This window comes from Notamacropus eugenii, chromosome 1 (assembly GCF_028372415.1).
Source record: "Notamacropus eugenii isolate mMacEug1 chromosome 1, mMacEug1.pri_v2, whole genome shotgun sequence".
Classification (NCBI taxonomy): Eukaryota; Metazoa; Chordata; class Mammalia; order Diprotodontia; family Macropodidae; genus Notamacropus; species Notamacropus eugenii.
In genome coordinates, this window is record NC_092872.1 from 126093311 (window position 1) to 126119978 (window position 26668).

Genomic DNA, 26668 nt, shown 5'->3' on the forward strand with positions numbered 1-26668 from the left:
AACCAAAAGAATGAAAAAATGGAAGATAATGTGAAATATCTCATTGGAAAAACAACTGACCTGGAGAATAGATCCAGGAGAGACAATTTAAAAATTATGGGCCTACCTGAAAGCCATGATCAAAAAAAGAGCCTTGACATCATCTTTCATAAAATTATCAAGGAAAACTGCCCTGAGATTCTAGAACCAGAGGGCAAAATAAGTATTCAAGGAATCCACAGATCACTGCCTGAAAGAGATCCAAAAAGAGAAACTCCTAGGAACATTGTGGCCAAATTCCAGAGTTCCCAGGTCAAGGAGAAAATATTGCAAGCAGCTAGAAAGAAACAATTTAAGTATTGTGGAAATACAATCAGGATAACACAAAATCTAGCAGCTTCTACATTAAGGGATAGAAGGGCATGGAATAGGATATTCCAGAAGTCAAAGGAACTAGAACTAAAACCAAGAATCACCTACACAGCAAAACTGAATATAATACTTCAGGGGAAAAATTGGTCTTTCAATGAAATAGAGGACTTTCAAGCATTCTTGATGAAAAGACCAGAGCTGAAAAGAAAATTTGACTTTCAAACACAAGAATGAAGAGAAGCATGAAAAAGTAAATAGCAAAGAGAAGTCATAAGGGACTTTACTAAAGTTGAACTGTTTACATTCCTACACGGAAAGACAATATCTGTAACTCTTGAAACTATTCAGTATCTGGGTACTGGGTGGGATTACACACACACACATGCACACACACATGCACACACACATAGAGACAGAGTGCACAGAGTGAATTGAAGAGGATGGGACCATATCTTAAAAAAATGAAATCAAGCAGTGAGAGAGAAATATATTGGGAGGAGAAAGGGAGAAATGGAATGGGGCAAATTATCTCTCATAGACTTATTAGTGGAGGGATAAAGAGGGGAGGGGAGAGAAAAACATGAAGTTTACTCTCATCACATTCCACTAAAGGAAGGAATAAAATGCACACTCATTTTGGTATGAAAACCTATCTTACAATACAGGAAAGTGGGGGATAAGGGGATAAGCAGGGTGGGGGGGATGATGGAAGGGAGGGCATGGGGAGGAGGGAGCAATTTGAGGTCAACACTCATGGGGAGGTACAGGATCAAAAGAGAATAGAAGTAATGGGGGACAGGATAGGATGGAGGGAAATATAATTAATTCTTACACAACACTACTATTATGGAAGTCATTTGCAAAACTACACAGATTTGGCCTATATTGAATTGCTTGCCTTCCAAAGGGAAGGGGTGGGGAGGGAGGGAGGAAGAGAAGTTGGAACTCAAAGTTTTAGGAACAACTGCCGAGTACTGTTCTTGCCACTAGGAAATAAGAAATAAAGGTAAAGGGGTATAGGATGGAGACAAGGGCAGAGAGGGATGATAGAAGAGAGGGCAGATTGGCAGACAGGGGCAATTAGAACGCTCGGAGTTTTGGGGTGGGGGGAGGGGACAAAAGGGGAGAAAATTTGGAACCCAAAATTTTGTGAAAATGAATGTTAAAAGTTAAATAAATAAAAAATTAAAAAAAAAAAAAGAATGATGGTGCTGGTGTGAGGAGGACCTGAGTTCAAGTCCTGCCTCAGACACTTACTAGCTGTGTGACCCTGGACACTTAACCCTCTTTGCCTCAGTTTCCTCATCTATAAAATGAACTGGAGAAGGAAATGGCAAACCACTCTCTTATCTTTGCTAAGAAAACCCTCGTTGGTCATGAAGAGTTGGCAGTGATTGAAACAATTCACCAGCAACCAAGGTTAATGTAAAGATCATATGAGATAATATTGCGAAAAAGTTTGCAAGCCTTAAAAGTGCTATGTAAATGCTAGCTAGGAAACTTACCTAGTTAAATGGTATCAATATATTTTTTAAAAGGCACAATGAGGGGAATCTGTGGCAGCCTTTGCCTTAGTCACCCAGGTCCCTTTTGTCCTCATTATGGGATATTTGTACCTTACTAGGGAAGCATATGAAACCAAATAAATCTCTGATTAGTGGGGGAAGGGGTTCTGGGAGAAATTTTGGTAGGAGTGGGGGGAATGGTGTGGAATGGAGAAACCTTCCTATTATCCTTCTTTTACTTCTTTCTTTGCAAGAATGAGAGCCAGCAGCTTGGCCCCTCCATTCTGAGGGGTTCTGTACTCTTTTAGTACATCCCCACAGCCAAATGCCTGCTTGATCTGCAAAATTCCAATGAATCCTCACTAGAAAAGGACTGGCACTCGTACTACCATGTAAGGTAGTGAGAATATTCTGCCCCCGTTGTGGGAATTCTTCACTTAAGAGAGGAATCAGGGAATCACTAAATTATTTTCAATGAAGGGGTATCTGCTGAGTTGGGAGAGGGGGCTAGTGGAGGGAGAGAGAAAAGAGAAGAAGAGGGAGAGAGAGAAGGAGAGAAAGATGGAGAGAGGGAGAGAGAGATGGGGGAGAGAGACAGAGAGAGAGAGGGAGAGAGAGAGAGAGAGAGAGAGACAGAGAGAGAGAGAGAGAGAGAGAGAGAGAGAGAGAGAGAAGTGACTTCTTGCCCTCTGCCGGTCAATTGCTCACCCCTGTTCTTAAATCCTCAAGTGCTAACTTTGCAAATATTTTTGCCTTGCAATATAGATCAGAACACAGTTATGAAAGCCATCCTTAGAGATGGCGTAGTACTAACCACTTCAGTTCTAGGGTTTGAAAGGTTACTTCCTTTCTCTTCTTTTCTGTCCCACTACTCAATCAATTCTGTGTTACAGGGTCTTGTCACCTCTCATTAGGACCTTGAACAGGGTTCAGGGAGAAAAGCAGAAACTCAAACCAGACCACTCAAACTTGTTAACAGTCCTTGGAAAAGGGAGAGGGAGCCGAAACTCATGGCTAAGATAAGATTTGGAATTTCACACGTGTGTCTATCTTTAAGAAAAGATATCACAAGACTCTTTGTGAAAATTAGAATTTATACAACAGACAAACTGAGGAGTCCTAGTTAAAAAGTAAAATTCTTTACAAGGGTGTTGACACACCAAACAACACTTGGACGGGCTCTTTCTTAATATTTTTGAAAGTGACAAGTCTTCAGTGATTTTGGAGAGGGAAGCAGCTTTCCGACGGCTATCAACCACAACTCTAAATAGTCTGTTCCATCTCAAGAAAGACAGAGAGAAGTTTTCTAATCTGAACACTCCATCTTTCTGTCCTATAATCTTTGTCCTTGATTCAGCTGCAGTTGCTACTTGCCAGATATATTGAGAACACACTTACAAACAGATTTTTCTATTCACTCATTCCACTTTGTTCTCTGAATCCTTCAGGCTTCAGGCAGAGATCTTTAGCTCACGCAGTTGGAAGCTACTTGATAACCAATGAGTCAAGAAGACGTCCATCCTATTTCCGCTGAGTTTCCTGAAACATAGCGATCTGCTCCAAGTCCCTATGTGCTATGAGGCTCAGGATCATTTTGTCCAAAATCATGGTCATTAGATGAGGAAGGTTATTCCTTTGTGAAGTGGTGAAGAAGTTACTAGTACTTTGATGCGAGCACAAAGTTGGGACAATTCCACTGAGGAACCAAACCAAACTCCAGTCCAAACTGGTCTAGGAACTGAAGCCAACTTGTACCAGTCCCCAAAACCAACTGTTGAATTTTCAGTGTGAGAATTTATGCCTTAGAAAATGGAAAACACTATAAACCAAGGTTTGATTGACTATTTTGTTGATTGTGTAGACTTAAGAAAGTGATGGAGAAAATGTTCATGGAAATTAATCTTAGAAGTGTGTCTTAACTACAATTTTTTTTTCAGAGACGGTTGTTAAATATTTACTAGAATACCACTGACTGGGACTCAAGAGAAAGTTAACCAGTTGTGTGACCCTAGAAAAATAATTCCAGCTTTCTGGGCCTTGGTTTCCTCCTTTTAAAAATGAGATGCTAGAGAGTAACTGGTTCATACATACACGACTTTATTTGATCCCCACAACAACCCTAAGAACTAAGGATGTGACTGGTGTTATCTCCATTTGACAGATGAGTCGCTGTGGTTCAGTGCAGTTAAGTAACTTGCCCAAGGTTACCCAAGTAGTAACTGTCAGAGGCATGGTTTGAATCCAGGTCTTTATTGTCTCCAAGAACAGGACTCTTTCCATAAGATCTCATTGTCTCTCAGAGCAGCACAGAGTAGTAGAAAGAACTCTGGATTTTGAGATAGAGGATCTGGAGTGGAGAGACTTACCTTTGTAAGTTCAAGTCCACCCTCAGACACTTACCAGCTATGCGACTCTGGGCAAGTCATTTAACCCCATTTGCCTCAGTTTCCCCATGTGTAAAGTGAGCTGGAGGAAGAAATGGTGAACCACTCCAGTATCTCTCCCAAGAAAATGCCAAATGGGGTCATGAGTGAAATGACTGAACAACAACAAAATTGTGCTGCAACCTCATCAAATCACACCTAGAGTGTTATGGGTACCATGTTTTAGGAAGGGCATTGATAAACTGAAGAGTGTCAGAGGAGGGCATCCAGGATAGTGAAGATCTCAACATGATGCCACGTGAGGACTGGATGAAAAAAGGAGGGATGTTCAGCCTGGGAAAAGACAACCTGGGGGAGAGTTGAGGAGAGGGAAGAGCAGGGCTCACCAGTCTGCTGGGAAGGTCAAATACAATAGCACAAGGCGTCCCAAAAGTCTTGGTGTAACTTTAAGCCCTGAATCTGTACAGCACTCTGCAAACCTTAATATGTCATATATACATCAGATATCATAATCACTATGATCAGAGAAGTCTTTGAAGGTCTGTCACATAGAAGAGATCATTGTAGATTCTTTTCCACATGGCCCCAGAGGGCAAGTCTAGAGAGATGGATAGAGGTTTTAGAGGGACATGTTGAGGTCTGTGTAAAGATAATTTTCCTGAACATGAGAACCATCCAAAGGTAGAATGGGCTATTTCCAGAAGTAGCAGGTTCCCTGTTATTTGAAGCCCCAAAGCAAAGGCGGGATGACCACTGGGGATGGTCCAGAGGTGATTCCTGTTCAGTACGGGTGGACTTTGTCCCCTCTTCCAAGTTTGAGATTCAATTCCTTAGGAGATTTTTTTTTGGTTTGTGGTTAGCTACACCAGACTTAGCAGGATGAAAATTCTGTTGGGTGAATTAATCCTATTTTGGCACTTACTGTCTGTCTGACTCATTTGGTAGTTTTCATTTAGCTACTGCCTTGCACTGATGACAGTGTTCCCATGTATAAGTTTTATTTCCTCAGTAACCTGTGCTACAAAGTGCCTTACGTATGTTGGGCACCTAACGAATGACTGGCTGAAAAATTAACTCTGTCTGGGACGTAAGGGCATCAGGCCTTTAGGTGCTATGGTCTTTATATCAGGTCATGAAGGCAAAAATCATAATAGCTCACATTTAGATAATCAATCAACAAATAGTTATTAAGTAGCTATATTAAACCTTTAAGTTTATGACATTTTCCTCATAAACAGAGCTGTGAAGTAGGTAATGGTGGTATTACTGTCCCTTTTTACAGACAAAGGTCCTAGAGAGAAGTGAAGTGATTTGTCCCAGTCAGGATTGGAATCCAGCTCTCCTGCCTCTGGATTCATCTTCTCCTAGCCCCAGTAAACACTTTGTCTCAAGGTATCATTCATTACAATGATTCCCAAGGTTTCCAGGGTGGTGGACTATAAAACTCACTATGAGATTCTCAGATCAGAAAGAACTACAAGTTCTTACGAGCAAGGAGAGGGGACCTCTACCTTCTTAGGTCTGGTCCTCAGTTGAACTTTGGGGCTATGAGCTAGCTCAAGGACCTAGTATGAAGGAAAAGATAGGGGCCAAATATTACTTAACCCACTACTTCCTTTCTAATCTTATTTTACAGATCAGTAATATGGAGACCTGCACTTTACTTCCCACCTTGATCTCTAAAATCCAGTGACACATTGGCCTTCTGGCTAGTTCCTCCACCTTCTTTCTGTCCCTGGGCCTTTTCTGAGCTGGCTCCCCCATATTTGCAATGTCCCTCCTCATGTCCACTTCCTGGCTTCCCTCAGGACTCTGATTCCTCCCTCAATTCCTACCTTTTGCAAGAAGTCCTTCTCTGTTCCTGCCCACCTGGTGTCTTCCTTCTAAGGTCGCCTGAAATCTGCACTATACATACATCTTGTATGGATATGTATGTGTCCCCCATTAGAAGATGAGCTCCTTGAGAGTGGGGACTGTTGTTTTGCCTTTCTTTGTATCTCCGGACTAGCACCATCAAACACAGTAAGCGCTTAATAAATGCTTATTGGCTTGCCTTGTTGCTTCAGTGCATACAGTGGTAGCAATGAATTTAGCATGAACAGTTCTTTGGCAGTGACCTATAGAGATGATGCATCTCTCAAAACATTCAAATTCCCCTGGGAAAATATATGCCAATATTCTGGCTGTATGTTCCTTAGGGGGGAAGACGATTTTCCCCCCTTTTTTAATATCCTTATTCCTTAGCTAGTGAGTACTTAATAAAATATCTGTTAGCTGATTTAGCGTTTCTAGGCACCTATTTAAATGAATGTTACGTCCCCAGTTAGAATATACAAGTTCCCAGAGACTGGTTTTTGCCGTCTTTTGCATTCCTCTTCCGCCTCCCTCTCCAACTGAGTACAGCGCTTGGTACACAGAGACAGAATAAATGTTTACTGACTTCCAGACTAAGCGAGCGTTACCTCCCCCACTAGAATATACAAGCTCCTTAAGGGCAGAGACTGCTTTTTGCCTTTCTTTGCATTGTCCCCTTCTACATGCCCCCATCCTGTACTCCCCCACCCCATAATGCCTGGCACACATGTCTGTTTACTGACTGATTTTCAGATGCCACAGCGCAGGAGCCCTGGGCTGCCCTCCAACTTCTCATCTGTCACAAAGGCATAATAACAGCTGCTCTTTTTCCTGTTCCACAGAGTTGTTGTGAGAACTGAGGGAGGGTTCCAAAAAAGGGGGTTCCACAAAAAGTTAGGAATGCTATCCAAATACAGGGTGGCATTCTTTTCTCCAGTCTACTTCCTACTGAGCTCCCGCAGAAAGTAAATAAGCACCATGTACCCCACAAGTATTGGCAACCCAAGCTAACATCTAGAAACTGTGAGATAAGTGGGTGATAAACATAACATGTCCAAGGACGCGTCATCGCTCATGGCTCTACAGTGAGGGATGTCCACTCTCTCTCATACTTTTGAAGGTGCTACACCAATACCCAAATGAAATATTGTGCTTCCAGTGGATGCTGAAAAGGAGTGGAACATGCGCTGGGGTGGGGGTGGGGGGAACATCATCTGCATCACTCATTAGGACCTGCAATTTCTGATTCACTGCTAGGGTGAGAAGGCCAGCCTATAGGGGCTGAGGAGCAGGAGGAGGGGAGGAGGTGGCAGACTGACTGGAACAATTCATTTCTACCACAGTGAGGATCCCGGCAGCAAGACAATTGGGAACGTGCTTTGGCAAACCAATCAGGCCCCATTACAGGCTCCATTCTGTAACCCTGAGCTTTAAACCTGCAAGGAAGTCTTCACTGCAAGACCTATTTAACAGTTCCATTAGTGACTCATTCACATCTCTGTTGAAAACGGAGCCAAGACTGCCTTCACTGCCCTTCTCTTGCTGGAAATCACTCATGAGGTCTTGGATCCACTTTAGGTCCTCGGAAAGTTCCTGCCTTAGAGATTCATACTGAGTCCCAAGCTGAGCATATTTTCCAGCAACACTCCCCAGGTCGGACGCCACGGTCTGGATGTCTTCCTGGAGGGCCTTCTTCATGGCTTCCACTTTGCGGTACTCGTACTTGAGCTGGGAAAGGTTGTAGCGAGTGTTTTCACTCTCCCCTCTGTACCAGGCCTCCTTCTCATTATAGATGGACACCAGAGCCTCCACATCATCCTGGAGAGAGTCATGGACCGAAGCCAGCTTGCTGCAGCTACGCTCAGCCTCAGCCACGTCTTCCACCACACGGGCAAAGCGCTCAAAGTTGACATAGGTATTGTTGCGGGGCATGCTGGAGTGGCACTTGATGGTGTATTCTCTCAAGCGCTTGGTCTTCACCTGGGGGGGCTCCATCTTCCTGTGTTCAGGGGCTTTGGCCTCCCCTGTCAACTGGTGAGCATTTGGACAGAAGAACCAGAGGATTAATTGGGCACATGCAGAAGATTGTTGCACAAGGCAGACCAAGGACTCACACTCCTCAGCATTTCCTGCATGCAACAGACTCTGAGAAACGAAGGGGGAGTGGTAAGCACTGGGAGATCCCCAAGACCAAATGGAAAGGAATAAAGAGTGCATTGGAGGAGGGGAAGAGGGAGAGCAAACCCTGCATGTTGATTTCAGGGAAAGGAAGATCATTGAGAGTAAGCAGGACCCTCCCCTAGGCACACACAAAATGGCACCTCTACTATCAGTGGCTCAGTTTCACATGTGGTCCCAGGACTGGTCAGTTCTTAAGGTCATGCAAAGATTGGCAAACTTGATCATGAAAGGCTCACACAAGCAAAAAGCCTGCAGTTAGAAGGCAACAACCCATTAGAGGACCAGGGCAAACACAGCTCTTTCCAAGGCTATCCAGTAGAATGGAAGTTCCTTAAGGGCAGGGGCCTATTTTGCTTTATTTTCTCCCTGAATACCTAATGCCTAACACTTTGTACTTAGGGATAAAGACTGGACCAGTGACTACATTAGCATAGGGAATGCCAGGGTGAGGAAACTCCTTTTACTCTACAGGTTGGCACTTCCTCTGAAATTTGCGTACTTCAGTGTTGTGCCTAAGCATTAGGAGGTATGAGTGTCAGGGCTTGAATGTAGGTGTTCCCAGTTTGGGCACAGGTTTTCTATCCATTATATCACCTTGTGCCTTGAACTTGTACTTAGTAGGCATTTAATAAATGTTGATTGGATGGAACTGAATCATAAAACGAATAGTCAGATTTGGGTTGTAACTATGGGGACTCTTGGTGGCACCTGGTATAAGCATATCCATGCAGAAAAAACAAGGCACCTTGCTGGATGGGAAAGATGACTGCCTCAGAATAATTTGCCCTATCTAGAATGCTCTATTTTTCCATAACTTTTCAAAATCTTACCTCTCTCCTTTAAGGACCAGCCCCAAAACTACCTCTGCCATGAAACTTTTCCTATTTTTGCTCCCACAAACTCCCATAACCTTTGTTACCCAGTTGGCACATAATACTGCTTTGCATTATTGCTGACAAGTCGTGCTCCAGGGGCAGCTAAGTGGCACAGTGGAGAGAGTGCCTATACTGGAGTCATGAAGACTCATCTTCCTGTGTTCAAATCTAGCCGCAGACACTTACTAGCTACGTGGTCCTGGGCAAGTCGCTTAACCCAGTTTACCTCATTTTTCTCAAGAAAGAAATGGCAAACCACTCTAATATTTTTGCCAAGAAAATCCCAAATGGGGACACAAAGAACTGGACATGATTTAAATAACTCAACAGTAACAACTATAGTTTTACTCCAGTGTTTTAGTGAGGTGTGCAGGTGATCCTGGAGAACTGAAGGACATGCCAGGAAGGTACAAGCTTTGACAGAACTTTCCAGGATGAAAGGACTCCAAATATGGGTCAGTGCAATCTAAAAACCAGCTACCCTGAATGTGGCCTCTGGATCATACTGAGGTCTAACCTCTGGACGATGATTTCTTTCTTCTGGTTTCTGCCAAAGATCATCCATTTTACTAAAGCCCAGAGGAGCTGCAATCTACATCAGGGTGTCAAACACTGTGGCCATATGCAATCTGAACCAGATTAAAATGTAAGAGGAAAATATTTAACAAAATAAGTAAAAATACAATAAAACATGGATAAGGTTAATATTTGGTTTTCTAAATCAGTATGTATTTCTAAGAATCCTTATGCACTATTTTAGTAGCCCCTGCTTTTATTTGAAAGGGGTACCCACAACAGTGAAAACATAGAGCTATGAAGTACTGAAGAAATCTCATACTTTAATTTGTATGTCTTTTCCCTCCATGAGATAGGAACAGTATCCTAACCTTTCCCCCTATGCAAGTTAGATTAGGTTTTCCTTAAAAGGTATTAAGACCTTCCTTAAGACTTGGTTAACCTAGGGAACTAAGATGATTGACATAATTTCCTCACTGCATGGGTGCAAAATGAGCAACTCAGTTAAGAGAGCTTTATTCAGCTGAAGCAACTTCAGGCATCTTCAGTCCTTTCCTTGTTGAATATTCTTCTCCTGCTACGTAGCCAAGTAAAATCTCTTTTGGTTAACTGTTGAATGACCTATCCTGGGCCTCATTTTGTTCCAATATCAAAACTAAACTCCTAGGGGATGAACCTAAGTCAGGCCCAGCCCAGGACACCCTAACATTATATCACAAGCTCTTGAAGATACAAACTATACCTTTATATCCTTCACAATTCTTATTATATTTATATAGGGCTTCATAATTTATAAAGTATTTTTCCTCCAATAGCCCTGTGAGACAGATAATACAAGTATTATTCTCAAGGTGAAAAAAGTGAGATTCAGAATTGAAGAAAATGTGCAAGTCCTCACAGCTAGAAAGAGTCAGAACTCGGTCTCGAGTGCTAAATAAACATGTGACTCTAAGACTAATTCTCTTTCCATTATGGTGTCCTCTCTATCCTCGCCTCCAATCCCTAAGCTTTAAGGGACAGCTCTGAAGGAAGGACATAATGAAAGAGGTAGACAGGATGTGCCCCAGAAATACACAAGGTGTGTTACTACTCTGGGGCTCAGAGAAACTTAGAAACCATTTTGATCTGACCTGCCATCTTGAGTATTGAGATGCCTTTGCCCTGGGCCATATTTTCATTCTGCTCTAGACCATAAGTACAAGTCTAGATGCTTTCTAGGGATCTAAGTATGAGGCTAGGAAGGCTTTGGACATAGGAACTGAGTAACCCTTATTAGAATGTCCTCCAGGACTTTACCACGGTTGCTAGATGCCAGCATAACCCCTAATCGCAGCATCATGGGATGTTACAGCTCCAAGGGAGCTTGGAAACCATCTCATCTTAGAGATGAGGAAAATGAGCGACTTGCTTTATAGCACACACTTAGTCTATGTCAAAGATAAGAAGAACTCCCCCAACACTCCCAACTCATTTCTTTTTCTACTTTGCTACAGTGCAGTTCTTTGAATAAAAAGTAGTTGGAAGGGTGACCACAAAGTTAATGAGTAGGAATCCCCCTCACACAAAGGGCAAGCATCTTTGGAGGGCAGAATAAGAAAAGGGAGAGAAAGGAATGACAATGGGCCAAGCTGTTTCTGCATTGGCCAAGGCCTGTCTGGGGTTTCCTCCTTCAACCTTCAGTTCAGAAACACTGTTTCCTGTGGTCTTCTCTCATACACCTTTGCAGGTACATGACTCTCACTACCTGAAGGAGGCCAGGGCAACCCGTTTGGGTCAGGAAGAAGAGGGTAAAGGAAAAGAAGTATGCTATTGGTTTCAAATATGTCAAATCCCTGGGATGAGGTATGAAATGCAGATCGTTTTTTAAAAATTGGAGTTGGTATTAGGATGATTATGGAACATTGATTTTTTTACTTTAAGAAAGATGACCCTAATCTCTTCTTGTCCAAGAACTCTACGAAGTGGCCCCAAACCAGTAGGGTCTCATTTGCATTTGTTTGGTACTTTTCCTTCCAAATGAGGTTCACAACCTTCAATAAATCAGCAAAGTCGTTTAAATCAGCATCAGTTCATTCAATTAAATTATGGCAGTCTTGTTAGCTGGCATCTAACATTGACTAGGGTTGAGAACAACACAGGTAAGTTTGGCATTGGATGGTATGTCAGGCAAGAAAGCAGCGGATTGTGAGTGAGGGAAAGAGTGTCTCTTAATCTTGGGCCACACCATGATTCTGGTGACTGAGCAAGATGAATTCAAGTTCACACACTGAAAAAAAAGCATCCCCTGCACTTATGCACCACATCTGTCCTTACCATGATCCAGGGATGAGTGAGTGCTTCCTGGATTGTGAGCCGTTTCCTGAAGAAGGGACAAAAAAACTTCATGAGGAAAGTATCTATTGACAACATGTTCCCCTCCTAATGTTTACAAGAATTAAATTTTGCCCCTTTCAACTATTGTCATTTATTTTTTTTAAAAATTATTTTGTTTTCAGTTTTCTGCATTCACTTCCATATATCTTAGATTTTTTCTCCTCCTTTCCCCTTTTTCCTCCCTCCCTCCCACTCCCTCCCCAAGACGGTGTGTAATATTATATAGGTTCTACATATACATTCTTATTAAATACATTTTCACCTTAGTCATATTGCATAGAAGAATTAAAATGAATAGAAGAAATCACAAAGCGAAACAAAACATAACACAAGAGAAAATGGTCTGCTTCATTCTGTGATCCAATTCCACAGTTTTTTCTCTGGATAAGGATGATATTTTGCCTCAAGTCCATTGGGAATTTTTTAGGCCCGTCCATTGCTGTGAAGGGCTAAGTCTACCAGAAAAAAATTCCTTGCACATTGTGGTTGTTGCTTTGTACAAAGTTCTCCTAGTTCTGTTCCTTTCACTCAGCATCAGTTCATGTAAGTCCTTCCAGGCCTCTCTGAAGTCTTCCTGTTCGTCATTTCTTATAGTACAACAGTATTCCATTACATTCATATACCACAACTTGTTCAGCCACTCCACAATAGATGGGAATCCCCTTGATTTCCAGTTTTTGGCCACCACAAAGAGAGCTGCTATAAATATTTTTGTACATGTGGGACCCTTTCCCATTTTTATGATCTCTTGGGTATTCAGTCCTAGAAGCAGTATTCCTGGGTCAAAGGGTATGAATATTTTTGTAGCCCTTTGGGCATAGTTCCAAATTGCTCTCCAGAATGGTTGGATCAGCTCACAACTCCACCAACAATGAATTAGCGTTCCAACTCTCCCACATCTTCTCCAGCATTTATCATCTTCCTGTTTTGTCATGTTAGCCAATCTAATAGGTGTGATGTGGTACCTCAGAGTTGCTTTGATTTGTATTTCTCTAATCTTGTAGTGATTTAGAGCATTTTTTCATATGACTATAGATAGTTTTAATTTCTTCCTCTGAAAACTACCTGTTCATATCCTTTGACCATTTATCAATTAGGGAATCACTTGTATTCTTGCACATTTGACTCAGTTCTCTCTATATTTTAGAAATGAGGCCTTTCAAAAATTCTTTCCCAGTTTTTCCTTTCCTCCTAATCTTGGTTACATTGTCTTTGTTTGTGCAAAAAATTTACAATTTAATGTAATCAAAATTATCCATTTTGTACTTCATAATGTTCTCTATCTTTTGTTCGGTCAAAAATTTCTCCTTTCTCCATAAATCTGACAAATACACTATTCCTTGCTCCCTTAATTTGTTTATAGTATCAGTCTTTATACCTAGATCATGTATCCATTTGAACTTTATTACTGTGTATGGTGTCAGGCATTGGTCTATGCCCAGTTTCCACCACACTGTTATCCAGTTTTCCCAGCAGTTTTTGTCAAACAGTGAATTGTTATCCCAGAAGCTGGAGTCCTTGGGTTTATCAAAGAGTAGATTGCTATATTCACTGACTACTGTGTCTTGAATACCTAACCTATTCCACTGGTTTACCCCTCTATTTGTTAGCCAGTACCAAGTGGTTTTGATGATTGCTGCTTTATAATACAATTTGAGATCTGGTAGGGCATGGCCACCTTCCTTAGCATTTCTTTATTGCTGTTTATTCTTGAGTTTTGTCCAACTCTACCTGACCTCCATGAACCACAGTAAACCAATGCTGTCCATGGGGTTTTCTTGGCAAGGATATTGGAGAGGTTCACCATTTCCTTCTCCAGTGGTTAAGTGACTTGCCCAGGGTCACAGAGTTGCTAAGTATGTGAGGCCAGATTTGAATTCTGGTCAACTAGAACCCTGATAATCAAAATATTAGGGAACATAATGCAAGATAAAAGCCTTTAGAGATCTGAGTGTGCCAAGCACTCGAGAAAAAGTTCCCACATTAAAAAAAAAATTCAGTTATTAATGTGTTCTTAATTAAATTCTCCAACATGGTCTCATAAGGGAAGAAGTTTGTTTAGTTCTCAGCTTTCCACAGCTCCTATCAATTGGACAGGCCATAAATACTAAATTTGGTTCTTTTTCCCAGGCTCTTTCAGAGGTCAAGGGCTTTTCCATATCCCTCTGATTTTTGTTCAGTGGATAACAGAATTTAGAGCTTGAAGGGAAATTAGGGATTATCTGGTCCAATAATCTTATTCTATAGATGAAGAATCAGAGGTTTAGTAACTTGGGACTTTCCCCGGTGCTGCTGCCATGGCTGCTTCTCTTTGCTCTAAACTAGACCCCCAGATGCTGTGTGAGTCTAAAGTGCTAAAGCCCTCAGTTTGGAATTCCCTAGGAACATACGTTTTCATCCAGAGTATCTCCCACTCTGCCTCCAAAAAGGCATTCTCCCTGATTTTCAGTTCTCGTCCTGAGAACTGTCAAAAAAAATTCAGCTTTACCATTTCTTCTGGAAAGGGAGTTCCATTAGACTATTATAATATTCCAGACACCATTCATATGACTACCAGGTCAAAACATCCCTCCCTGGATACCACTCCCCCAATGTGTTGCTTGTCTCTTATTCTGTGATTTGTCTAACCAGGCTAATGAAGGGACCTGAGTCCATGCCATGTGAAGGTGGAAAGGGGGAAGTTTAACACAGGAAGAAAGAATTTGGGAGGGGGGTACATGATGGTTGCCTTAAACATTTAATAGATGCTTGCTAAATAATTCATTTGCAAGGCTGTCATATGGAGAAGCAATGAGACTTTGGTTTTGGTTTCAAAGTATAGCACCAGGGACAATGGGCAGAAGTACAAGAGGCAAAAATTTAGTCTTGATGTCAGGAAAAATTTCCTAATAATTAAGAGCTGAACAAAAGTGAAAAGGGCAGCACTGAGTGATGGTGCATTGGGGCAGCTAGGTGGGGTAGTGGATAGAGTGCCAGGCCTGGAGTCAAGAAGACCTGAGTTCAAATGGGGCCTCAGACACTTACTAGTTGTGTGAGCTTGGACAAGCCATTCAACTCTGATTGCCTCCGAGAGAGAGAGAGAGAGGGACAGAAACAGAAAGAGAGGGAGAGAGAGAGAGAGAGCATTCCTTGACCCCAGAGGTCTTCAGATGACCGCTTGTCAGAAATGTTACAGAATGTAAGATCCTTGAGGGCAACGGCTGACTTGCTTTGCTAATTGTATCCCCAGTGCCTACTCTAGTGCCTGTCATATAGGAATAAGAACTGAACCTGGGATTTCACACCAGTGAAATAAAGAGCTCCTGAGTGAGGAAAGTCTTTCTACAAATGTAAATCAGCAGGTTCTCTGCAACCCAAGGTCTTAAAGAGTTACCTGGAACACCAAGAGGTTAACTCACACGCCCAGAATCACAGAGCCAGTATGTGTCAGTGGCAAATCTTGAACCCAAATCTTGGTTTCTAACATAGTCAAGTGCTTTTTAATAAGTGCTTTTTCATTCATTCATTCATATATTCATTCATTCACACAAACAGTAAGTGGCAGAACCAGCATCTGAACCCAGGTTTCCTGGCTTCAGAGCTCCAGTGCTCTTTCTATTAAACATTTTCCCTACTGGAGAATTATCCACAGTAGCTTTTAACACATCGGCTCCATCACAAGTCACGAAAACAAAGAATAAGACTGTAAGAATGGCTAGTAAAACTAGTCTCATGTGATATAGAATGAGAAGGGACCTAGACATTACTGGGTTCCATCCCCTCACTTTACAAATGGAGGAGCTAAGGCTTATAGAGCGCAGATGACTCACTCACGGTAACAAACAAATAATAAGTAGCAGACCTGGGATTTGACCCCAATGTTTCTTAACTCCAAATGCTTCTTCTAACACATCTGCCAGAATGCAAATTCCTGTGATAAAATGTAAGCACCATGAGGACAGGAACTATTCACTTTTGTTGTTGTAGCCCCAGTATCTGGAATGAACTTGGAACTTAATAAATATTTGTTGATTAATTAATCAGTGCTCCCGATTCCAGGTCAGTGGTGAGCTAATGGATCAGAAACTAGCGGCTTTTAGGATGGCTCCATTCCCATATCTTTCCATATGACTGGGAGCGGTCTCTGCCTAGACACAGCTGCTTATTCAGAACTAGAGTCATGGTTGTAATTTAACCCTTGGACTATGCCTCAACCCAAAGTTTCCAGACACCAATATAGATCTGACTTTGGTAGCTTGTGCTGAATAGACAGAGAGAGATCCAAAAAAGAGACCAGGCAACATTCTCCTCTACAACTACAGCCAGGGATATGGTAGTAAATGTTGTAACAACTGAAGGTCAGCTAGGTGGTGCAGTGAATAGAGCACTGGCTCTGGAATCAGGAGAAGCTGAGTTTAAACATGGCATCAGACACTTGCTAGCTGTGTGACCCTGGGCAAGTCACTTAACCCCATTACCTCCAAAAAATTTTTTTAAAAATGTTTAACAACTGACTTGGAAGGGAAAAAAGTGCTCAGGGAACAGTTTTAAATTCAATCAACATTATTAACATTTCTCTATTACTTTCTTTAAGTCTAGACTATCAACAAAAACAATAGCTGAAGCCCTAATATGTAGCTTTTGCTGATTCCAAGTTCACGTTGGTAATTTAACAATAGGCTCTTGAACCAGTTGGGCTGGCTCCCTGATTACAGCTATGGACAAACCGTTAAGTTCAGCTAAGGATGCTCTGAGGGTATTGCTAAGCTATGCTGGTTATGGAACAGTTCACAGAATGACATATTGTGCTCAAGAGTTTTCCTGCAGCTCAGATCCATAAGGAAAGGACATCTCTAAAGCATTCTATAAACCTTAAAGCTGACTGGTTAGATACAGATTAACCTCTCTTTGACCAAGGAGCTGGCTGGAAAAAGGGCACTCCATGATGAAAGGGACTCCAAGGATGGACTAGGGAAGGCTAAGTCCTGCCCTTCCTCAGTCAGAAATCTCCCATCCACTCCCTGACAATCACAGACTGAGCTTGGGGAGGGGTGGGGGGAGCAGTTTCCGAAGAATGGGGCCTTTCACTTTCTCCCATCCTGTCTGCACCTTGGCTCCAAACCCTCCATCACCCAAACGCACCCCCCTTTCCTAAATTTGTTGGTTGAAAATATTGCCACTGGATCTTAAACTGTTCAAACCCCAAACACACCTTGAGACAGATTGCGAGATATATTCAGGACCAACGAGCATTAGAAAAAAACCAGGCCGGCATCCAAAACCCATACACAATTATGTACATTTCAATATGAAAAGAATAACTACAAAAAAGCCTTGAGTAAGCAGGCTGAATGACAAGTCTCAGCCTTGTACACATTTTCCAACACCTGCCAAAACAGCCATCATGCTGTGATGACAGACCTCTGTGCTCAATGGGTCCCATGCAGGTGGATAAATCAACACTTCTTCAGAAGTTAGGAGAGTAGGTACAATGAAAAGGAGGGGGTAGCTGCCTGATAAGTTCTTTTAAAATCTCACCTTGTTTCTTTAACCAGAAGCTTCCGAATGAAGTCTTTGGCTAACTCGCTGGTCTGGCTGAAGAATTCCTCATCAAAATCGTAACTCACTGCCGTGATGTTTGCCAACGTCTCCTGCTTTGTGTCTCCAAGGAAAGGTGAAGCACCACTTAACCTGAACACGAAAAAGAGAGAAAGAAAGAGAACCAAGTGATTTCAAGCAGGAAGTGTGAGAAAAGAGATGTAAATCTCTCCCTTGGAATTTTCATACCTTTTTTTTTCATTTCTCATGCATTTTCACACAAGAGAAACAAGGTCATCCAAAAGAAACCAATCCCACTGGATAATCAAAGAGGATGAAGAGTACACAATAGTTGACCATATTATGACAGATTATGGACAGGCAGCCTATACCATTATTTACATAACAGTGCTGTAGATAATGAGGTGGGTCCAGAATTGAACTGGAAGAGGAATGAGCGCAATCTTACGCAGCCACAACAGCCTATGTTGTTCATCCAATGTCCTTCTGGTGAGGATACATGGTTGTGAATCATGAAATACAATGATTGCTGTTCAGTCATGTCCACTCTTCATGACCCCATTTGAGGTTTTCTTGGCAAAGATACCGGAGTGGTTTGCCATTTCCTTCTCCAGCTCATTTTACAGATAAGGAAACTGAGACAAACAGGGTTAAGTGACTTGCCCAGGATCACACAACTAGTAAGTGAGGCCAGATTTCAACTCAGGTCTTCCTGATTCTAGGCCTGGCTCTCTATCCATTGCGCCACCCAGCTGCCCATAAAATACAATGATGGAAGAATTAAAATTGCAGGTGACCTGAAGGTCAATGAGAAGACACATACTAGTATAGTATGATATATATATATAATATGATATGGAAGATACATACTAGTATGGTACTAACAATCATTTGCAATTAAAAAAAGAAGACTGGAAAAAGAAATGGGTCACAAATGTAGTAAGCAAGGGAGATAACAGACAGAAAGCCTGAATTCTTTATTAGAATCTATGAGATAAAACTAGAAGTACCAATGACAACCTTAAAACAAGCCATGGAGAAGGATGGCACAAGGTAAGAAGGCATAGAGGACTTTTAATCTGCACAAATGAGATAGTGGAACCGCTGAAGAACATCCTTTTGTCGCAGCTGTATTGCACTTATCTGTGTATATACTTTTCCTCAATAGATTACAGGCTCCCTGAGGGCGGGTATCCCACTTAGTGCCTCAGGTGTTAATTCATATTTACAGTCCTTTAAAATTTGTAGACCATTGTGAGAGAAGGTCACTTTACAGATGAGGAAACTGAGGCTTAGAGATTCTCAATTAAATTAAACTGGAAATCATTCAGATATTTTGAATCAAGTTAAACTAGAAGTGAATGTAGTTTTCTCTGTCCTATTAGCATAAATGCCTTCGTCCTCTCACTCTTGTCCCTCCCAGGATCACAAACTGCACAGTCTGCCCATCCCATTCAATCAATCCTTAACTCTTAATTGAACACTTACCATGGATTCATCCCCATGCTAGGTAACTCAGGAGACAATATGGAGCATAAAATATAGCCTCTGCCTGCAAAGAGCTTATATTACAGTCTAGCAGAGGAAATACATGAAATAATTCACATAATTAGAGGCATGAAATGTTAACTTATATAATTTCAACAGGATCGAAGATTTGGAGTTGGAAGGATCTTTAGGGACTATACAGTTATCCTTTCCACATCATGACTTTCCCCAGAGGCCGTTTCCATATATCATGGGTCAGCATAAGAAATTCAACGGGAATTTTGGGTGAGTTTTGTGAAAGCCTCAGATGACACTCAAAGGCCAACAAATGACACAGAAAAAGTTTAGAAACTCAGAAATACATAAAATATATGTACAGTGTTAAATAATATCAACGAATTTTCTCTTTTAATACCATAATAATGACAAACTTCTCTGGAACAAAGGGAAGGACGGATTTTCCAGATACAGGGGTGACTTGCTCCTAACCCTTGAGGTGTAGAAGAGATAACTATATAGTTTTACACCCTCTTCTTATTATGCATGAGGAAACCAAAACCCAGAGAGATTAATGATTTACCCAAGGTCACACTGGCATTAACAGACAGAATTTGAACACTGGTTCCCTGGGCCTGGAGTTAGGAAAATCTGAGTTAAAATCCAACCTCAGACTCTTACTAACTGTGTGACCCTGGACAAGTCACTTAACCCTGTTTGCCTCAGTTTCCTCATCTGTAAAAGGAGCTGGTAAAGAAAATAGCAAACCACTCCAGTATCTTTGCCAAAAAAAAAACCAAAACGCAAATGCGGTCACAACCAAACAAGCTCTTGCTCCAAATCCAATGTGTTTTCCTACACACATTTTTGTCTTTCCAGAATTGCAAAGGAGTGACCTAAAATGGTCAGGCAGCCCTTCAAGACTCAGTTTAAATCTTACTTTTTGCAGGAAGTTTTTCAGGGACAACCCCTCACCCCCAATGCCATCTGCCAGTGGCTTACCTCTGAGATTACCCAGCATTTCCTCTTTATGTATCTGTGTATGTCCACTCATTTACATTTTGCCTCCCCCAATAGAATATGAGCTTCTAAGGCCTACTCTAAAAGGACTCCAAGCTACCTTTCCAGCCTTACTTCTCACTTCTCTTACACATCAGTCAGACTGAGACCAGCTGTTCCCTGAACTCAGCCTCATATCTTCATCCTCTGTGTATTTACATAAGTCATTCCCCAAGGCTAGAAGGTGCTCCCTCATCACTTCCACCTTTCCATGTCCTTTAAGGCCTAGCCTCCCTCCTTGAGCCTGCCCCCATCCCTCCCAGTCATCACTGTTCTCTCTCCTCAAATAACCTTGAATTTCTTAAATATCTCAGCACACGTTTTATCCCCACTGGAGCTTGGGAACTGCTGCAGGGATGTTTTGTTTTCCTCTTTGTAGACCTATCCCTTGGCACAGCGCCCTGCACCTATTGGGTATTTCATAGAAATGTTTGCTGAATTAAAACCAGCTGAGGAGTGTGGGTTAGACTCTGGCAACAGGGGATCTGCAAGGTTTTCTGGGTGCTCTGCCTAGTATCTTAGCTGAATTCCCCCATGGCTTTGGGGAATGCGTGCATGTATGTATGCATGTATGTATACACGTGTTCATGCACACATGTGTGCTCCTTCTACACAAAACTGCCTCCCTAGGGTGACTAGGTGAGTCTCTGGGGCTCATTCCTCTTCCAGCTGCTCCCAATTGGCTCTGGGCAGGGAAGGTTAGGAATGAACACTTTCCCATCCCACCTGGAGATCTCTGACACAGAGATAATAGCTAAACATTTGCTGATTGATTGAATTCAGGCTTCAGGTATAAAAAGATGGTAATGTCTGTGTTCATTTCCATCAGATGATTCCTAGGAATTTCTCTGAAATGCCTAGATAAAGTACATTACATAAAGGGAGAAAAAGTGAGATAGGAAAAAGACAGGGATAAATGTGTGTGATCGTACCTAGGGACAGAGGGGGACATCAGTCAGCACAGCATTACTTTAAATAGGGACTCAGGGTCTTTGTACAGATCAGTGAATCTGAGTATGTGTGTTATCTCTCTCAATCAACTGTAAACTCTCTGAAGGCACAGGGGCAGCTGTTTCCTTTTTGTTGTTGCATCTCAGGTTCCTGACACAGTACCTGGCACATGGTAAGCATTTCATAAATGCTCGGTGATTGACCACTATTAAGCCAAAGAACCACAGGATTGCTGTCTGCCTTGGGGAGTTAATAACCCTAATACAGAAAACAGAGCTCACAAAGAGCTGAAGGATAAGCATGACAGAATCAGATGCATGTGTGTGTGCACATGTACGTGCAGACACACACATACACACACTATTACTGCTCCAATTTGAATATCCTAGATTAAAAAAAAACATGTCTATCTAGTACTTTATAACTCCAAGACAGGAAAGGAAAAGAGAAAAATAAAGTGGACAGAGATAGGAGGAGAGAGACAGGAGATACAAGGAAGGAGGGGAAACAGACAAGATTGGGGGTAAGAAGGAGAGAGCGAGAAAGCTGAGGAGGTGGAAGGGGGAGAATGAAGCCAAAGGTAAAGACCAGAACAATCCAATGTCCTTAACGCATTCTGGCCTTGCAGCCTGCAGTGCTGGGGCTGATGAGTAGGCTCTCAGGGCACTGCAGAAGCCGCTGCAGAATATTAATTATCATTAATAACAGTAAGTAATCAATCTTGCAAGCAATGAGACCTATGACATGGCTGTGGGAGAAGTGCTGTGGGATGGCTGAGCTGAATGGTCTTCTTCTGCTCCCCCCTCACAGCTGAGGATAGGGAGCAACCCTTCAATCGAACCTGAGTTTTTACCTTCACCCCCTCCCCCAGGAATTGTTGCTGTTTAGTTCTTTTCAGTAGTGTCTGACTCTTTGTGACCCAATCTGGGGTTTTCTTGGCAAAGATACTAAAATGGTTTGCCATTTCCTTCTCCAGATCTTTTTATGCATGAGGAAACTGAAGCAAACAGGGTTAAGAGACTTACCCAGGGTCACACAGCTAGTAACTGTTTGAGGACAGATTAAACTCAGGAAGATGAGCCTTCTAGATTCCAGGACCGGTACTCTATCTACTAGGCCACCTAGCTGCCTGCAAAATGGAAATTCTGATTGTGTGCCCAACTCTTTGTGATTCCCGTTGGGGTTTTCTTTTCTTTTCTTTTTTTTAAATTTATTTTTAACACAGTTTATAACAGATAAAGCAATTCGAACTTTTAGTCAGATCATACATCTTTTTAAAGCATTTACAATATGGACCACAAAAGAATTTTTTTTTTAAACATGAGCCAACTGAGACACAGATAATATTATGTTGCTAACTTCACAATCTGTTGATCTAATTGTCTCCTCACTATTACTAAGAATAAAAAGACCCTAACTTAATGTTGTTGATCTAACGTCCTATGCCTAATAGCTTAATTTTAGACTTAACCTCGGATGTTCCTCTACCCATAATCTATAATTGAATAGATCTGGTATTAAGCTTACAAACCTTCTGACTATAGGAAATTGTCACCGAGAGTAGGGACATTGCAGGGAAACATTGGGGTTTTCTTGTCAGAGCTACTGGACTGATCTTCCATTTCCTTCTCCAGTTCTTTTTACAGATGAGGAAACTGAGGGAAACAGAGTTCAATGACTTATCCAGGGTCACACAGACACAAATGTGTCTGAGGTCACATTTGAACTCAGGTCTTCCCTACTCCAGGCCTGGTGCTCTATCCACTGAACCTAGCTTCCCTGAAGCCTGGGTAACCAAAGGCCTGAAGGGGTAAGTTTTGTTGATCCTAAGGAAGGTATAGGCTCATAGGTCTAGGGCTGGAAGGGACCTCAGAGACTGTCCAGTCCAACCCTCTAATTTTACAGATGAGGAAACTAAGGCCCATGCAAAGTAAATGACTGGCCTAAGATCACAGTGCAAGCATCAAAGAAAGGATCTGAACTACTTCTGACTCTCATCAGTGCTCTTTCTGTTGGATGAAGTGGCTTCCGTAGGGTGACTGGGCAAGATCTGAGACTCATTCTCTTCTTGTGTCTCCCAATCGGCTCTGGGTAGGGACGGTTAGGGGCACCCACTTTCCCACCCCACCTGGAGACTTGAGCCAGGACTGAGAGCTCCACTGAGATACTTACAGTATGTAGGTGATGACCCCTATGCTCCTGCAAGACAAAAGCAACGTAATCAGTGGCTTCCTAAGCTGGAATCCCAGACTTCCATTGGGTGCTCACAGGACCATGGGACATCCCCTTGTGGCCCTAGGTCTCTGTTTCTACCAGCCATCTTTAAGGAAGTTAGTCACCTTTGGGAGATGGAGGATAAATTACTCTGAGCTAGGTATAGGGGCTCTGCACCCCCATTCCAGGTCATTTCTCTAAAGCCCAAAGAGGCAAATTTGATATTTCCTTCTCCTCTTAACTTTTATCAAAGTGGCAACATCGTAGGACTTGATGTTCATGCTCACCACTCTGAGTCGCTTATGGGTATATACAGAAGGGACCTGGGAGGAAGAGGGCCCTGAGACATGGGGACTTAGAGAACTGGATGGCTGACGTAGATAACCACTCCCCAAAAAGGTCAAGAGGATCATACATCTTGGGAGGACACTCCTGAGCTAAGAAGGCAGGGTACAAAGGAAGAATGAGCAAACCCTGACCTGGAAGAGATCTCACCGGAAAACTTACCACATGTCAGCCTCCAGCCCAAGGGGTTCATAATTCACAATTTCTGGAGCTGAAAGAAGCCAATGTTAAAGAATCAGTAAAGTATGATGTGACACTGAGGCGCATATTGTTGAGGTTTGGCATGCTTGGAACCCCAAAATACTGACACCCTAGGTTTGACTCAAGCCTTCTTTTAGCCAAAGAAAGGCAAAGTTTATTTAGGATTTGCCATATTGGATTGACTCTTAAGAAGCCTCACCACTTGTGATACTTGTATTGACAAGTGAACCAGACAAAATCTGAGCTAGACTGAATCCAAACTAGATTGAATCTGAGCACCTTCATGGAGACAAGAAGGATCTTATATACAGAAAGACTGTGGGAGGGATCTAGAGGTGGTCTAGTAATCCGGGGTGATGGGAGGAGGAATTTAGGGATGGTGTTGAGGAGGAGTCTAAGGAAGATCTTGATGGAACTGGGGTAACTAGAAGTCAGAACCAGGAAAGTGGGATTTTGATGAGATCAAGGGAGGCAACAGACAATGGAGGGTTAGGCTAGGTTAAGGGTATTTTGATAGAAGTAAGGATGGGAAGCAGCCAGAGGCAACTGGACAAAGAGATAATGAAAGCCTTATGGCCTCAGGCCAAGGCCAGATCAAGTGGTTTAAGGGAGTTCCCAGAACCTGTACCCCATCACATATCAGAGACTAAATGGTCTTCTCCCCACTCCTCCCTGATGAAAATCTGGCCAGTTGTGGAAGACCTTCATATTTCAGAAGATAAAATCACAGGTTTAAATAATTACATTAATATGGTGCTTTAATGTTTGCAAAGCACTTTACATATGTGATCTCATTTGATCCTCAAAAAAATCCTGTGAAATAGATGCTACTGTATATCACCATTTTACAGATGAGGAAACTGAGATTGGGAAAGGTCTCAGTGACCTGTTCAGAGTCACACAGCTAGTTAAGTGCACAAGATCAAATTTGCCTGAGGCCTTCCTGACTCTGAGCCCTTTCCAAAGTCACCTAGTCTAACCTTATTTTAAAAGTGAAGAAACTAGAGTCCATATATAGAGGTTAAGTGACTTGCCAGAACCACAAAGGTAGTAACTAAAGAGCCATAATTAGAACTTGGGTCCTCTGCCTCCAAATCCTACCTTCTTTCTGCTATACTAAGGGGGAGTTTACTGAGGATAGGGCATTTGAAACTACTTGAAATCTCTATGAATCTTTTAAGAGCCCAACGCAAATATTACTACCACGTGTATCAAGGACATTGATAAAACAGAAACTGTCCTGGGGAGGGAGGATGGTGAAAGGCCTTGAGTCCTTGCCATGTAGGGACTAGGTGAAGAAACTAGGGATAGCTAACCTGAGAATGAGCAGACTTAGAGTCTACGAAATGATGGCTGCCTTCAAGGATGTGGAAGACCGCCATATGCAACAGGAATGAAACTTGTTGGGGTTGGCCTTGTACGCAGGCCAAGGAGAAATGAGTGGTTGATGAAGGAAGCAAATTTTAAAACACACTCCTCTCCCCACCACCAATGTCCTAACAACTAGAGGTATTCCATAGCTGAATGGGCTGTCTTGGGTAGTGGGTGAGATTATAGACAGAGGACAGATGATCACTGGTCAGGTATCAATTAATCAAAAAGCATTTATTGAGCACGTACTACTTGGGTGTAGGCTAGATTAGATGGTATCTAAAGTCTCTTCCAACTCTGCAGTTCTGTGATTGTTACTCACTTGGTCTTCATCCTTAACTACCCTCTGGGGTCCACCTCAGGTTCTACCTCCTCTAGGAAGCCCCTCCTGACTATGAAATCTTCATGGTTCCCTATTGTTACGTGTAACTTGTCTTTCCAGTTAGCTGATCAACTCCTAGAGAGAAGAGGCTCCCATCATTAGCTGAGACACAGTGTGATTTTTTTCCCCAAAGCAACTTTCAAAGATCATCTGCTAAGGTATGGAGAAGGTGAGATCACCTCAGCAAAGAACATCATAACAATGAAACTGAGAGGTGGTATGGGATTGAATTCTAGCTTTGTGACCCTGGGCATGTTACTTAAACTCCCTAAGACTTAGTTTCCTCATCTGCAAAATAGGGATAAGAACAGCAGCTGCTTTACAGAATTGTTGGGAGGATTGAAGGAAATAATATGTGAAGGGCTTTGAAAACCTTAAAATGCCATGCAAATAGCCATCATTTTTATGGTTACTATTCTAAGTTAGAGATCCTTGACAGATTGCAATAAAGGTAGGGACCACTTTAGTGGGATCTCAGACAATAGGACTGGAAGAGACTTCATAGCTCATCTAATTCAATTCATATCCTAATCATGAATCTGGCTTACAACATACTCGACAAGTGGACATCAGTCTGCTGAAATACCTAGACTAATAGACAGCATGATCTCCCTGGTACAATCTATTTCATTTCTGATCAGTTCTAATTGTTAGGAAGTGTTTCCTTCTACGAATCTGAAATGTGTATTCTCCATAGATCCTGGCACAAGGCTGAGTTGTTATTCAATAAAGACTTGTAAGCTAACTGGTTTATCAGAGGACGGAGCCTGTGGTGGAGGAGGACAGGAAGGGAGAGGAAAGGGGATGGGGGAGAGATGAGGAAAGAGAAGGTTACTCCTTCAGAAGGAGGACTTCCTTTTTGCAAAGAATCCTGGGGTGTGTCATCCCTTCCATTCACACCTCTGGATCAAAGGGCCTTCCTCCCACTGTGGTTGCAGGGTCAAGAGTTAAGAACAAATTCCCACATGAAAGCTGCCTTGCATTCACTACTTTTCTTCTGTTAGCTGCCTCAATCAGGGCATGGGCTAGAATGCTGAGTTACCACCAGAGAACAGACTAGATTTAACTCTTGAATGAACTATC

At 42.2% G+C, this 26668-nt stretch overlaps 1 protein-coding gene across 2 annotated transcripts in view; it reads right to left on the bottom strand.

Annotated features, from left to right (window-relative positions):
- The window catches only part of DAPK2 (death associated protein kinase 2), a 184567-nt gene that overhangs the window by 13934 nt on the left and 143965 nt on the right, over positions 1–26668 (bottom strand). Inside the window, exons 6-10 of one of the 2 annotated variants that reach the window (XM_072613535.1) lie at positions 23794–23842; positions 23245–23271; positions 17557–17709; positions 11980–12025; positions 6809–8125 (exon numbers count right to left, since the gene is read on the bottom strand). In XM_072613535.1, coding sequence (XP_072469636.1) covers positions 7496–8125; positions 11980–12025; positions 17557–17709; positions 23245–23271; positions 23794–23842 — 905 coding nt within the window. In that variant the 3' untranslated portion in view covers positions 6809–7495. Of the gene's footprint in view, positions 1–6808; positions 8126–11979; positions 12026–17556; positions 17710–23244; positions 23272–23793; positions 23843–26668 lie in introns of those variants that run through there. The other variant, XM_072613525.1, reaches the window with a different exon arrangement.